This window comes from Mastacembelus armatus, chromosome 21 (genome assembly GCF_900324485.2).
Source record: "Mastacembelus armatus chromosome 21, fMasArm1.2, whole genome shotgun sequence".
Lineage (NCBI taxonomy): Eukaryota > Metazoa > Chordata > Actinopteri > Synbranchiformes > Mastacembelidae > Mastacembelus > Mastacembelus armatus.
In genome coordinates this window covers 1,096,921-1,110,507 of record NC_046653.1, presented here as the reverse complement: position 1 = coordinate 1,110,507, position 13,587 = coordinate 1,096,921, and the positions used below count along the sequence as shown (strand labels likewise).

Sequence of the window (13,587 nt, the reverse complement as noted above, 5' to 3'; positions counted from 1 at the left end):
CACAGCAGCTTAACTAACCAGAGCACAATGTAAATGCAACGTAATTAAAAAGATGAGGAAACATTTGCTCCCATAAGGCTCGTACACAAGACTCCTGAGCCACAATGTGTCTCTGCACTTCAGCTTCTTTCGAAAGGCAAGAGCGCCCACTAGCGGAAAACCCGCTGCAGAGAAAGCTGGGGAAAGTCCCAAACAAAACGAAATATATTGTTTTTCCATTTAAATGAAACTTAAACATCACAAAAGGAGTCGAATAAAACAATGTAATGACGAATTTTAAGTTTCAAGTTAAATTCACAAGTTCTTTAAAACTCACTTTAAAACAGTTTTTAAATTAGATTTTTCTACAACAATTTCGATTATTAGGCTCAGTATTAAGCATTGTAATTGCTCTCTGAAATGATAAAATCTGGTTTTACTAATAACCGAAATGCAATGGTACACATTCACACTGAATTTTAGTAAGTGGCCTTTAATTTGATTTGAAACACACACACACCCGCACACACACACCTCGGTCAGCAGCAGACAACAGCTCTTCTTGTGAAAGGTGCCAACTTTTGGCACCTTTTAACGATTTAATTCGATCAGGTTGTTGCTGTGCAGCCGGTCGCTGTGGATTGTGTTTGCTTAGCTGATCATCAGGCTGATCTAACACCGGGCAGATAATTGAGGAGCCCGGCCTTCTCCTCTCCTTCCCTGGCCTGTAATAAACACATAGCCGTATATTAGGCTCTCACAGAGTGGATGTTTATTACAGCTGCGCAGACATGACTTTCGTTTCCTTCAAAGACAGTGTATTAGACTAACAAGACTGAAGTGTGAGGCTCTGTGCACGGACCGCTTCTCCAACCGTAAGTGTGTGGTTTTCAGATCCCTCTATAGGGACTTCCAATATATGCAATAGTTTTTCACAAAGACTGGAATGGTAGTTTTTGTTGGGTGTGTGTGTGTGTGTGGTGCGAGGACTATTAAGTTAAATTGTCTGAAAGTGCCCGAAAACGCACTTTAGCGTTTTTAATTTTTCGACTGTAAAATGTTTGTAGTCATCGAAGTGTGTCCGGCCGTGTAAGCTCAGAGTAGCCCACCTCTATTTCCATTTCATAAGTTATAGCCTGCTTTCCCATTTTGAGTTTTTAGTGCAAACATGTAGATGACAGGCAAGTAAATTTTCTTTATTTTTACAGGTCTTCCTTTCTGCCTCTGCGCGGCTAAAACTATTCAGACAGCCCGTCCGTCGGAGCCTCTTCCTCCTGGTTCAGCCCGGCTGACAAAAGAAAACACACACTCAACTATGAATCTTTGCGTTTGACACTTGCAAACAGGAAAGCAATTTGGACAGGATTTAACCATTGTTGCTCCTACAATGTTAAAAGATGACGATTAGATTGAGATTTCAGAATTGCAGTCAAATCAATTTAACAAAATCAGTTTGCATAAAAAAATAAATGTAGGTTAACAACAACAACAACATAATAATAATAATAATAATAATATGCCTGTATAGTTATAATGGATCAAATTAATTTACCACCACTTTATTTGTTCAACTCAGAGTAAAAAAAGCCAAGACGAACTTCATTAAATTCTCAAATGGCAGTCAGATTTATTTTTCTTTAAAATTGACCAAAGTTTTACGCATTAAAACTCGTCACCGTTTAAACGACGTGCGGCTGAGCTGCGGAACGAGGCTGGCAGCAGCGGAGCTCAGCTCACAGGCCGTGAATAGCCGGAGCGGCCAGTCTCCGTGTGGCTCCCTGGGAGCGGGAGCTCAACTGCCGTTAAACGAATATTTTTATGGATGGTGGTGTCTGGTGGTGGTCCGTGCTGTTTTATTCTGAATGAGGGCCACAGACGGTGATAAAGGAATCATGTTTAATAAGAGAAACAGTCAAGTTTTGCTGCTCTAGTCTGGGTGCATCTCCGCGTCCTCACCAGCGGTTTGCGATCTGCAGCCTTCATCAGCCTTCACCAGCCTTCACCAGCCTTCACATGCTGGACACAAAGCAGCGGCTGAAAAAGTCTTTAATCTGGAGCTGACAACTTATTATGCGCGGTTATTAAAGGGATTTAGTTAACTTGACGTTGATGTATTGGTTCTGCACGGCTCAGGGGTAGATAATGTATTGTAGAGAGGTGCCATTCAAATTCGGCATTGACTAGGTCAAACAATCAGTTCCCAAAAATGACAGTGAAGAATCTTCAGTTTAATATCGACATACCAAGTATAGTGCAGGCTAGCTTCAACATGCCCTCGCTTCTTTGTTAATAAATAACTAGATCTAATGAAAGCCAAGGCATCACTCAAGGCAGTGTAAGCATTCAATGGATTTATTGAAATGTTCAGTCCCTTCACAAATTGGGGGACGGGAAGGGAGATTACATGATAACGTCAAAATCCCGCAACATAATGAAAAGGCATACCCCACCTGAGGTCGCACACACACACACACACACACACACACACACACACACACACACACACACACACACACACACCTCAAGCCTTATCTTACCTGAACTTGTCCATCCATAGGAATCAAGACTTACCAAGTGAAGCAGCTTGCCAATTCACTACAACAAAAGTATACTGGCTGTATTTTTGGATGTTGTACAAATCATTTATCAAAGAGTGTGATATATCACAGCTCAAGCATTTAGCATTACTGTAACTTTCGGTTTTGTAATCATGAACCTTTTCATAACAAAATTAACTGGGGTAAGACGAGGTTGGGAATCAGCACATCACAGCAAGCTAATAACATTACATCATACAGGAAATGTTCTCTGTCCTCCACTGCCTAAAGGCCCCCTGATTATAAGTGAGACATGTATCCTGTTTAAGGTTTGTCATTCAGTCATGAGCAGCTTGGGAGCGGAGGTTCTGTTCACCTATGCTGCAGCAACTTCAAATTTAAACAAGTTTTAGGCTTCCTGTCTGAAAAGCATGCTGCTGATAGACGTCTATACGTAGCAGAGGGTGGTGACCTAAAGAAAAGAAGCTCTAGATCTATATGGTGAGCAGCACGTATGGGCCATGGAAATAAGGAAAGTGGAAGACTGGACTAGCTGGACGGGAAGTGGATTGTGCTTTGTAAAGGCTGTGCTGTGACTTGTTACCATCATGTCAGCCACAAAAGGAATCTTTTTTCAAAGAAATGGAAACGAATACTACACACCAACTCCCAAGCTACACATGAGCTGTTACAGCAAGCTGAACTACAAGTCATATGTAATCTTCTGTGTCAGGGACTGGCGTGCCATTGGAGAATGCTCACTGTAAAGACATATATAAGAAGAGCACAGGTGCACTGGTACTCACTGTTACACCAGAGTTAAGACGTACAGGGCAAGGGACATGTTACAGCATTCTACATCAAAAGTTCCAAGTTCCCTAAAAATGAAAATAAAACAAAAAAGCAAACAAGAGTCGTGTGTGTTAAGGTCAAGAAGGATGAAGGGAGCAGTCAGGTCCTTTGAGGGTGAAGAGCTGCCTCCTCTTCAAGGCCGGGAAGGGACAAAGGCGTTCACAGGGACAAGCAAGTCAACGCACTGGATTGCGCCACCTTCCCCGGCCTATCTTTATTACTTCCAAAATGAAGTGAGTGTTCCGTGTTCCACAGAGGAGGAGTGGGATTGATGAGGGGGCCGGCAGCTGGATGGGGATGAAGGCAGGGATTGACACAGGATAGATGGGGAGCAGTCTCATTCAGCAGCCTTGAGGGAGAAGGAGAGCTTGGGCCTAGACTTGCCCTTGCCAAGGATGATTTTCTGCTCCTCCTTCTGCTGCCTCTGACGGTCCTGCTCCAGTTTCATGCGCTCCTCATGAATCTTTCTCTGCTCCTCCACAATACGCAACTGCTCTTCAGCCTGGAAGAAAGGAAAAGGAAAGACACAACAGAAACAATAAGGTCAGACAAGGACAGAAAACCAAAGCCATCAAAGTGCCCACAAGCTTCTGGCATTGTTTTTTTTTTTATCCCCCTTAAGATCCAGCAATTCAGTCTCTGCTTTTCATTGTTCATACACAGCACTTTGCTACAACCACAGCTTGTCCAATTCAAGTCTGAGTCAAATAAACAATGCTTTACAAATTAGTCAAGACCTTCCTCAGCTTACAGGAAACAGGAACTACTAACCATGGCTGATAACCATCAATTCAAAGCTACTTAATAGAAGTGGTCCTTTGCACAGCACTGATATTTGACTGTTATTTGGGCAGGTTGTGGTGTGACAGCCTTGAGGTTTCAGTGGAGAGAGCTTTGTGATTAAACATGTGTCATTAAAAGCACATACAGTTACCACACTTACTTATGTATCACTAATCATTTCCCCAAATATGTGTTATGTATGAACATGACATAAAAACGGTGAAGAAAGTAGGTCTGTCCTTCTGCTACATTGTTACAATTGCATAATTGGTGTTCAGGGTTTCTGATGTGTTGCACTGAGTGGTGAAGAGGAAGAACAGCACTAGTCATTAAGCATATGATCAAGACAGCATGCAAAAAAAAATTAAACTCAGGGTTATGAATTTGACAAATGTATCCAGAAAGAGGCCGGACAGCAGCCACTTTGCTGTTTACAGAGCAGGGCATACCAGTTTGGCCTGAGCCTCAGCGATCTTGCGGTTATTCTCCTCCAGGATTTTTTCCAGCTCCTCCCGTTTAGATTTTTCTTCCTCCTAGATGGGCGACACGGGGCCATGTTAGCGCACGAACAGGCAACAGCCACAAAGCACTTCATGTACACACATACACACACTTGCAATAATTGTCACACATACCACTGGCACACGAACACGTGCACACACACACAATGTATGACACCACAGGTTGTTTAGCCTCTCGTACATGACCACACTGTGGAATTTTTTGCAGTCAGCTTGAATTGTTTTAAAAATATATAGAGGGGGCTAAAACCAGAAAGAAACTGGGGGGATGAACCCACTAGTTATTACCCTCCTAGAAAAATTAAGAGCTAAGACACACCTAGGGCACTCATTGCCTTATTGTGAAAGACATTAAAATTTAAACAAGAATTCAAAAAAGGGGAGAATCATTCATCACACTCATAAATAGAACAGATAAAAATGACAATACAATCGAGAAGAAAAACAAATTGCTCTTTTTTAGCATCATTATATGCTAGAGAAAAAAGGATACAAATAAAGGAGGGAATAGTTTTGGCTCACCAATGCACGCATACCTACGCATTTTCCTTGCCTGTGTACCTACACAACTGGTGAAAGCATTCGGCATTAAACGGTTGAATATTTACTGTCTCGTCCGGACTGTGTGGCCCCTGCAGAGACAGAGAAGCGCTCCTGGGGTGGGTGGGTGGGTGGATGGGTAGGTAGGTATGGGGGTTTCTGCCATACTGCGCCCATGGCATTCCTCTTTTTAACTGATCTCTGCACTGCTTAACTTGTGCCTGCAGCCAAAGCTCACATTATTATTTTTTTTTGTTTTTCCACAGCTTTACAGTGGCTCAGCTCCCACTGAGACGATAGCAGAGTGAAGGAGAGTACAAAGTGGTGTCTGTGTGTGTTCGAGGATGCCCGGACCACGGTACACTTACAGTACAGGACAAGTCACAGGTGAGCTGAAAGGCTGCAGGCCAGCTCAGGTCAAGTGCTAGTTAGGAAAGTGGTGAGTTGTGTTTCCAAAATAAAAACAACACAAATGTATTTACAAATAACAATTTCAAACTTAGCAGCAGCCCTATGGGAGAAGCAATGCATGAGTACAACACACAGTACAATATTTTTTTTTTTTTTCATGGGAGAAAAACCTCTTAAATTGTGTAAAATAATTAATATTATGAAAAAATATATATACATAGATAAAGGTTACACCAGAGATAGTTAACCTTTTCAAACAAGAAATAGGGTGGTCCATCATTATGTAGCCTAAAGCAGAAGATGTCTAACAGATTTTCAGAACATGGACTGTTAAAGAGAAGATATGGGGTGGTAAAAAACCTGTACATGACAAACTGATTAACATTTCTACACAGTACAATTTCCTTAATTGAGATAGTAAGAGAGACAGAAAATCTCCACATTTCAAAAACCCCCATTAATCTAAAATCTGGTCACTTGTTGATCACACTGTAGGCATCTTATTGACTCTTAGCCAACTAAATACTTGAAGGCTGACCTTGACCTTTTGGATACAGAAGAGCTTTGTTAAAGCTACCGAGCCCATCAGTAAACACCATCTAGGACTGAGAGTGGGAGATTTAGACAGAGCAGAGCGACAGAGCACAAGGCAGGAGAAAGATGGCTAAATACGTCGAGCTAAGTAAAGGAGGCATGCTAAGACAACTCATTTTATTAGTACTGAGCCACTGGATGCTCCCTGTGTAAGTCAGGATCACTATGCTTTAGTTGTCCCTTCCCATTCATAAGACACTATTATTGCAGTGTAATCAAACCCCTTCCTCAATGACACTGGTGAGGGGTGGCCCCAGGATTTGTCAAATATCTGTCTACCTTTATTCTCTAAAAAAGGGGAAATAAATATGCAAAGGGACTTTAGATTTCAAGGAACCCTGATAAGTTTCCTTAAAAACTGTATTATACAGGTCAATACAGGATTGTTCTTTTTAGTACAACTCTACTTACGCAACTAAAAGCTGGCTAACTCCATACAGAAAAAATATGGTTAAGGGTTTTTCAACTGGATGTATGCTAGTTGAAAGTTTTTAGAAATCCAAAAAGTTTAAAAATGTTATAGACTGTAAAGCTGACAGTGAGATCTTTAAAAGAAGAGATCAAACATTACAAGCATTAACAGAGATACTTACAAATATGAAAATAGTAAAAGACAAAAATGAAAAAGAATCAAAGTCAGTCCATTGTTGTAACCATACCATGGCAAAACTCTCATTGGCAAGTTAGGTACTCTCCTTGAACATGAACAGTGGCAATATTTGCATACCTACCGCATGTATTAAACAGGAAATCAGCATCCTTTATCATCTAAACTGCTACCTCAGTTCCAGCAAAGCCATTGCCATAAGAAACTGCCCTACTTCTAGCTTCTCTGTGTAAAAAACCCTTAAGTGTTTTGAGGGAAACAAGGCATATACAGTGGGTATGGAAAGTATTCAGACCCCTTTAAATTTTTCAATCTGTGTCATTGCAGCCATTTGCCAAAATCAAAAAAGTTCATTTTATTTCTCATTAATGTACACTCAGCACCCCATCTTGACAGAAAAGAAACAGAAATGTAGAAATTTTTGCAAATTTATTAAAAAAGAAAAACTGAAATATCACACTCATATTTAACTCACATGCTGTCCATTTCTTCTGATCCTCCTTGAGATGGTTCTGCTCCTTCATTGGAGTCCAGCTGTGTTTAATTAAACTGATTGGACTTGATTAGGAAAGGCACACACCTGTCGATATAAGACCTTACAGCTCACAGTGCATGTCAGAGCAAATGAGAATCATGAGCTCGAAGGAACTTCCCAAGGAGCTCAGAGACAGAATTGTGGCAAGGCACAGAACTGGCCAAGGTTACAAAAGAATTTCTGCAGCACTCAAGAATCCTAAGAGCACAGTGACCTCCATAATCCTCAAATGGAAAAAGTTTGGGACGACCAGAACTCTTCCTAGACCTGGCCGTCCAGCCAAACTGAGCAATTGTGGGAGAAGAGCCTTGGTGAGAGAGAGATAAAGAAGAACCCAAAGATCACTGTGGCTGAGCTCCAGAGATGCAGTAGGGAGATGGGAGAAAGTTCCACAAAGCCAACTATCACTGCAGCCCTCCACCAGTCGGGGCTTTATGGCAGAGTGGCCCGACGGAAGCCTCTCCTCAGTGCAAGACACATGAAAGCCCGCATAGAGTTTGCCAAAAAACACATGAAGGACTCCCAGACTATGAGAAATAAGATTCTCTGGTCTGATGAGACCAAGATTGAACTTTTTGGCGTTAATTCTAAGCGGTATGTGTGGAGAAAACCAGGCACTGCTCATCACCTGCCCAATACAATCCCTACAGTGAAACATGGTGGTGGGAGCATCATGTTGTGGGGGTGTTTTTCAGCTGCAGGGACAGGACGACTGGTTGCAATTGAAGGAAAGATGAATGCGGCCAAGTACAGAGATATCCTGGAAGAAAACCTCTTCCAGAGTGCTCAGGACCTCAGACTGGGCCGAAGGTTCACCTTTCAACAGGACAATGACCATAAGCACACAGCTAAAATAACAAAGGAGTAGCTTCGGAACAACTCTGTGACCGTTCTTGACTGACCCAGCCAGAGCCCTGACCTAAACCCAATTGAGCATCTCTGGAGAAACCTGAAAATGGCTGTCCACCAACCTTCACCATCCAACATGACAGAACTGGAGAGGATCTGCAAGGAAGAATGGCAGAGGATCCCCAAATCCAGGTGTGAAAAACTTGTTGCATCATTCCCAAGAAGACTCATGGCTGTACTAGCTCAAAAGGGTGCTTCTACTCAATACTGAGCACAGAGTCTGAATACTTATGACCCATGTGATATTTCAGTTTTTCTTTTTTAATAAATTTGCAAAAATTTCTACATTTCTGTTTTTTTCTGTCAAGATGGGGTGCTGAGTGTACATTAATGAGAAATAAAATGAACTTTTTTGATTTTGGCAAATGGCTGCAATGACACAAAGAGTGAAAAATTTAAAGGGGTCTGAATACTTTCCGTACCCACTGTATGTATCAAGCTATATATATATATATATATATAGCCACAGTTTAGAGAGCAGGAGACATTAGCGCATACAGATGTGTACCAAATTGCTCCCCCAGGAAGTAACAGGAGCACATCAATTCCTGTTTCTAATCTTATATTGGAAATTTTAAGAAAGGAGCAGTTGCACATCAACAGTCACACTGATAGTTCATCAGGACTGATGCAAAGATTAGTGAGGAGAAATTTTACAACTATAACTTAGCTGATAAGCACTACTATGGGCAGTACCTGAGACTTTTAAAATATCATGTCTCTACTTGCTCTAACTTTTATGTTCTTTACGGCATATGCATACAAATTAATGTTAATAATTTTACTCATAAATACATATTTTCCCTGTAGGCTGGCCACCTGGAGGAACTGTATCTACCCTCCCCGCAATGAAACTTGTACCATGGCTGGGTTAAGTTCTGAATAGTAGGGGTTGGGGGTCCCGTCACCTCCATCGTCCTCACTTGCCCTGTAGAAAGGGCCCAGTCAGAGCAGGTGAGGACAGGGAGGTAAGGGGTTTGGAAAATATATGGAGAGAAAAGGAGCTGCGTTCCAAACGACCGAGCGTTACCTCTCTGGCCTTCTGTGCTGCCAGCTCAGCCTGCCGCTGCCTCTCCAGCTCCTCTAGCAGTTGCCGTTCCATGATCCGTTTTGCCTCCTCAACACGCCGCAGCACCTCCCTCTCTATCTCGTCCTTCCTCTTCTCCAGCTCCTCCTCCACCCGCTTGGCTACCAGCTCCTCCACTCGCCGTGCTGTCTCCTCCTCAATTAGCTTCTCCTCAATCTCCTGCTGCCGGCTGGAGCACAGAGCAGGACAAAAGATAAAAGGAGGAAGTAGAGCTAGGATAGTGTCTAGAAAATCGGGGATGGATTTATACAAACCTGATCTGCACTCACACAAACACAACAGTAGAATAACACCAAAAGAGGAATCTAAAAATATCTCTCCCAAAATCTATCTGCAAAATAGTTATCGTATTTTCCTATGAAGAATGTAGGCTAGGCATAACAACAATCAGAAGTGTATTACAGATTTCATTCATCTGTGTCAGGTAACGTTAAACAACTGCACCAACATCAGGGTAGGGGGAGATAAAGCGTCTCCTCTTCCTCTCTCAGCTTGCCTGAATACTGACACTCACTCCAAACTTTCTTTCAGCTGCACACTTTATTACCTGTATTTAGAAGTCTGTAGTATAGCTCTTTGTTTTGGGTGGGATTTTCGGCAGTAGATTATTATATTCAATTGAGTCAAGAGTACCATCTAACACCACTGACTAGTTGACAAAATGACTGTAAATATACACATAAAAGTTGCTTCGCTATATGAGTTACAAGAAAAGCCAGAGGAGCAAAAAAAAAAAAAAAAAGCATGACTTATAGTCCCGAAAATACGGTATGTCACTCCAATCAATGATTTCTGTCACAGTATTTTGATCAAATGTTATCTTAGCACAAACATGTTTGATTTTCTTCCACATTCCAACCGGTTGTTATTCCACTGGCTTGGTAAAAGCACATTCAAAGAGTTTATATGCATTTCTACTAAACCATCACAGCAAGGATGACCACAGGGCCATAATATTGCTGGTCACTGCGGTCACACCCCAGTGAGTTAAAGACCTCATCAGTACACCCTTCCTCGGGATAGGGCCAGGCTACATGTCTACAAAACAAACTGGCTTAATGTGTGGTTGAGAAGGAAACTGAACAGTGATTGCTGTTTCTCAAACTTTCATTATGTTAAGCTGGCAGGAGTTTATTGCTCTCTTGTAATGGTCTTCAATTAAGATGGTTTCACTCCTCCATTTTTGTTCTATCTTTAATCAAAATGTAAAAGTCTACATATTTATTTTCTCCTTTTCTGTGCTATCTGCTTATATCTTATGTGACTTTAGTGTCATTACTGACATTGTACATATGCATTGCTTTGAATGCGTTTTGTAAAAGAAACTGGATGTGTGTCCTACATGAAAATTGGCTTTTCAGCAAATAGCATTTGACATCAAGGTTAGCTAACTCCTGTCCATTAAGAAATTATATGCATCTAGACTGACTGTGTCAGCCATTACTTGTTACCAAGTCTAGGTTGGTTGTGAGTGTTTAGTGTATAAAATATGTAGTGATTCCAATGTTCACAGTAGAAAAGTGCATAGTTCATCTGATTTTGCTGTCTCTCAGTGCCATACAGCAATGTCCACAAATTCATTAAAATAACAGAGTGGCTGTCAGCTCCAGAAAAACAAAAAGTATTAAATATTAAGCCATGTTGAAATTTGATGCACATGTATTATATCACTACTGGAGGAAAATACTACTGACAATTCACATATAGTAAATGTATTTAACAGCATCAGTGTCACATGTGGAAAATGAAGATCTGATAAAATAAGATCCAAATGTGTGGAAATCCCTACTGTGAGCCTCGTAGACTATAGGAGAGAATATGTACGTCCAATTCAACAGCGAACTGAAGGGTTAATACAGATGAAGGTCGTCTGCCTCCTTTTCTACTCCCAGTAAACAAAACTATTTACCTATCAAAAAATAACTTTAAATTGTTATTTTTTCCCCTCAAATTGTACTTCGAACAGGAACTTTTAAGAGTTATGGAAATGTGTTGTCAAACCACTTTTGACAGAACTGTGAACACACCACCTACCCTTCCTTGATTTAATTTCATCTTGTTACAGCTACTGGTAACTAGAGAACCTACCCAGCCCAGACCCAGGTCCTGTCCTATCTTTTCCCTATCCTTGTTCATTTACTGATATTTGCATTTCTAAGTCTGGTTAATTGAACCTGTGGCTACTAGGCAGAAGACCAGGTGTGGGACAGTGGCCAGATCTCAGGTGCCTGTATGCCTCTGGAAACCATACACATGTTTGCCATAGCGGCAGACAGAACCTGCCAGCAGCAAATAAACGGGCAGGGGTCATTTATAATGTGTGGTAGCTATTAAGTATTTTAAGATGCAGAGCAGTAAGAACATCTTGGTGACAGTGTTGCAGGTCTATCAGCACCTCTTGAAGCAACAACTACACCACTGCAGCAGATCCAACCTAAACCTCCTAAATCACAACTCTAACTTGCATTTTCTAACCTCTGTATCGGTGTTTCACCTCAACATAATCAAGACCACACTAATTTTAAAGCAATGCATGAAAGGAACTGTGTAGGAAAACTCCAGGTTTACAGTTAATGTGCTGTTAAGCTTGAGAGTATTAAAACAGTAACTGAACAATACCTCCAACATAACGTTTGTGGTCTGTTCGAAGCGGCTTTTATTAAAGCCCAGATCGCAGTTTCGTTGAAAAGGTGAGCAGGTCTGTGCGGTACAGCTGTCTGCGGGATCTCGTACTGACATTAGCATGTTAGCTAATGTTAACGTGATCTATACAAATGTATGTAGGTAGCCTAGCATTTAGCTTAGCATATACTGCTGTCGTGTGACGTTTTAGGGACGTCTTTCAATAAAATATACTCACATCTTCCTTTGCCTTTCCATTTCTGCCTTCCTTTCTTCCTCCTCCTTCCTCTGCTTCTCGTCCAGGGCATTTCTCTTGCTCAGGGTCCTGCCGAAGATGTCGATGCGCTCTGGCGGTGAGGCTGCTCTGTCTCTCCGGGACGAGGCTGTGGTGGACCTGGAACGAGAACGTGAATCTCTGCGCCGATTCCTTTTCGATTCTCTGGACTTGGATCGTTTTTTTGACCTCTCCCTGTCTCTGGACCGCGACCGAGACCGACTCCGTTTCTTACTATGCTTGCTACTTTTGGAGTGTTTGGACCGGGAAGAGCTGCGACTCCGAGAGCGGCCCATATTGACCACCTTTACTGTTCGAGCGCTCACTAAATTCTAATACTAACTATGCGTATAATACCTGGTATTTCGCTTCAGCTGCTACTTGTATTATTTACAATAACTGACCAAGTGCAATTGCTTGATTGCGTTTTACAAAACTAGTCATCCCAAACTGCTTGTTATTTTGCCTTCCTTACTCCCTGTAAAGATGGCGGCCTATCGAGTTTACCATTTCCCAGCATCCATCTCAGCTTTCGGTATTTTCCGGCAGTCTTCGAGTAAGCAGCACAGTGGACGGTGGTGTATCATAGGACTGTTGAACATAAGGGATAGAATACAACATCCTAAAGGTTACAGGTGTTAGCTGTGAATAATCCAGTTGAGCCAGGCAGTAGTTAAAAGCCTGATTAATAAAGCGAAATGAATAAATTGTTCAGTACACAATCTTTGCTTTCAAATCAGTAAATCTGTGGGCACAGCGACATAGATGACATAGATAAAATAATATTTTATCAGATGTCACGTCAAAGAAAACACAAACTACAGCGGAATGTGAGGTTAGAGAGAAGAACCTCACAATGCTAGCAGGTAGATGTTTTGGTATTGAGAGGACTAGAGGTCGACCGATATATCGGGCCGATATTTGCATTTTTTTAGACAACCGGCTGGAGCTGGAGCGTTTAGGCTGATTTTTGTTCAGGCACTTGTGTGGGCAGCCAGTTTCTACAGACTACATGACTGACGGACCCCAGCAGCACAGAGCTGCAAGCCAGTCAGTCAAGGACTGCTCAGTTTTCAAAGGAAAATAATAACACTTCACTTCCTTCCTATTGTGTCACTATTGAATGACTCTTTGAGAGGAAATGTAAATCTGCTACGTTGGGCTATTCTCAAAAGTCTTTGTACCAAGCCTACAGTAGGCATATCAGCTTCAATTGCTGACGCTCAAGTAGAAATGTGCCATATCTTCAATAGATTCACTGGTTAAAATGTTGTCATTTAGAGCTATGTGTGTTTTAACAGTTAATCCATTAAACAAATGTCTATATTAAATAGTT

The 13,587-nt window shown here is 41.6% G+C and overlaps 1 protein-coding gene across 1 annotated transcript; it reads right to left on the bottom strand.

The window, feature by feature from the left end:
* Nucleotides 1-2,570: 2,570 nt before the first annotated feature.
* On the bottom strand, nt 2,571-12,784 carry arglu1a (arginine and glutamate rich 1a). Its single transcript, XM_026295231.1, has 4 exons — nt 12,216-12,784; nt 9,299-9,524; nt 4,601-4,684; nt 2,571-3,870 (listed from the first exon to the last, which is right to left on the bottom strand). Exons 1-4 carry the CDS (start codon nt 12,545-12,547, stop codon nt 3,706-3,708), a joined length of 807 nt encoding a protein of 268 aa, XP_026151016.1. The 5' UTR covers nt 12,548-12,784; the 3' UTR covers nt 2,571-3,705.
* Between the last annotated feature and the right edge of the window lie 803 nt (nt 12,785-13,587).

What these genes read in the sequence shown, in the direction of transcription:
- arglu1a (XM_026295231.1), bottom strand. Translation starts at nt 12,547, where the DNA reads ATGGGCCGCTCTCGGAGTCGCAGCTCTTCCCGGTCCAAACACTCCAAA. An exon ending in CAGCACAGAAGGCCAGAGAG is followed by an intron (nt 4,685 to 9,298) that starts GTAACGCTCGGT and finishes TCGCCCATCTAG; the next exon opens with GAGGAAGAAAAATCTAAACG. An exon ending in CTGAGGCTCAGGCCAAACTG is followed by an intron (nt 3,871 to 4,600) that starts GTATGCCCTGCT and finishes CCTTTCTTCCAG; the next exon opens with GCTGAAGAGCAGTTGCGTAT.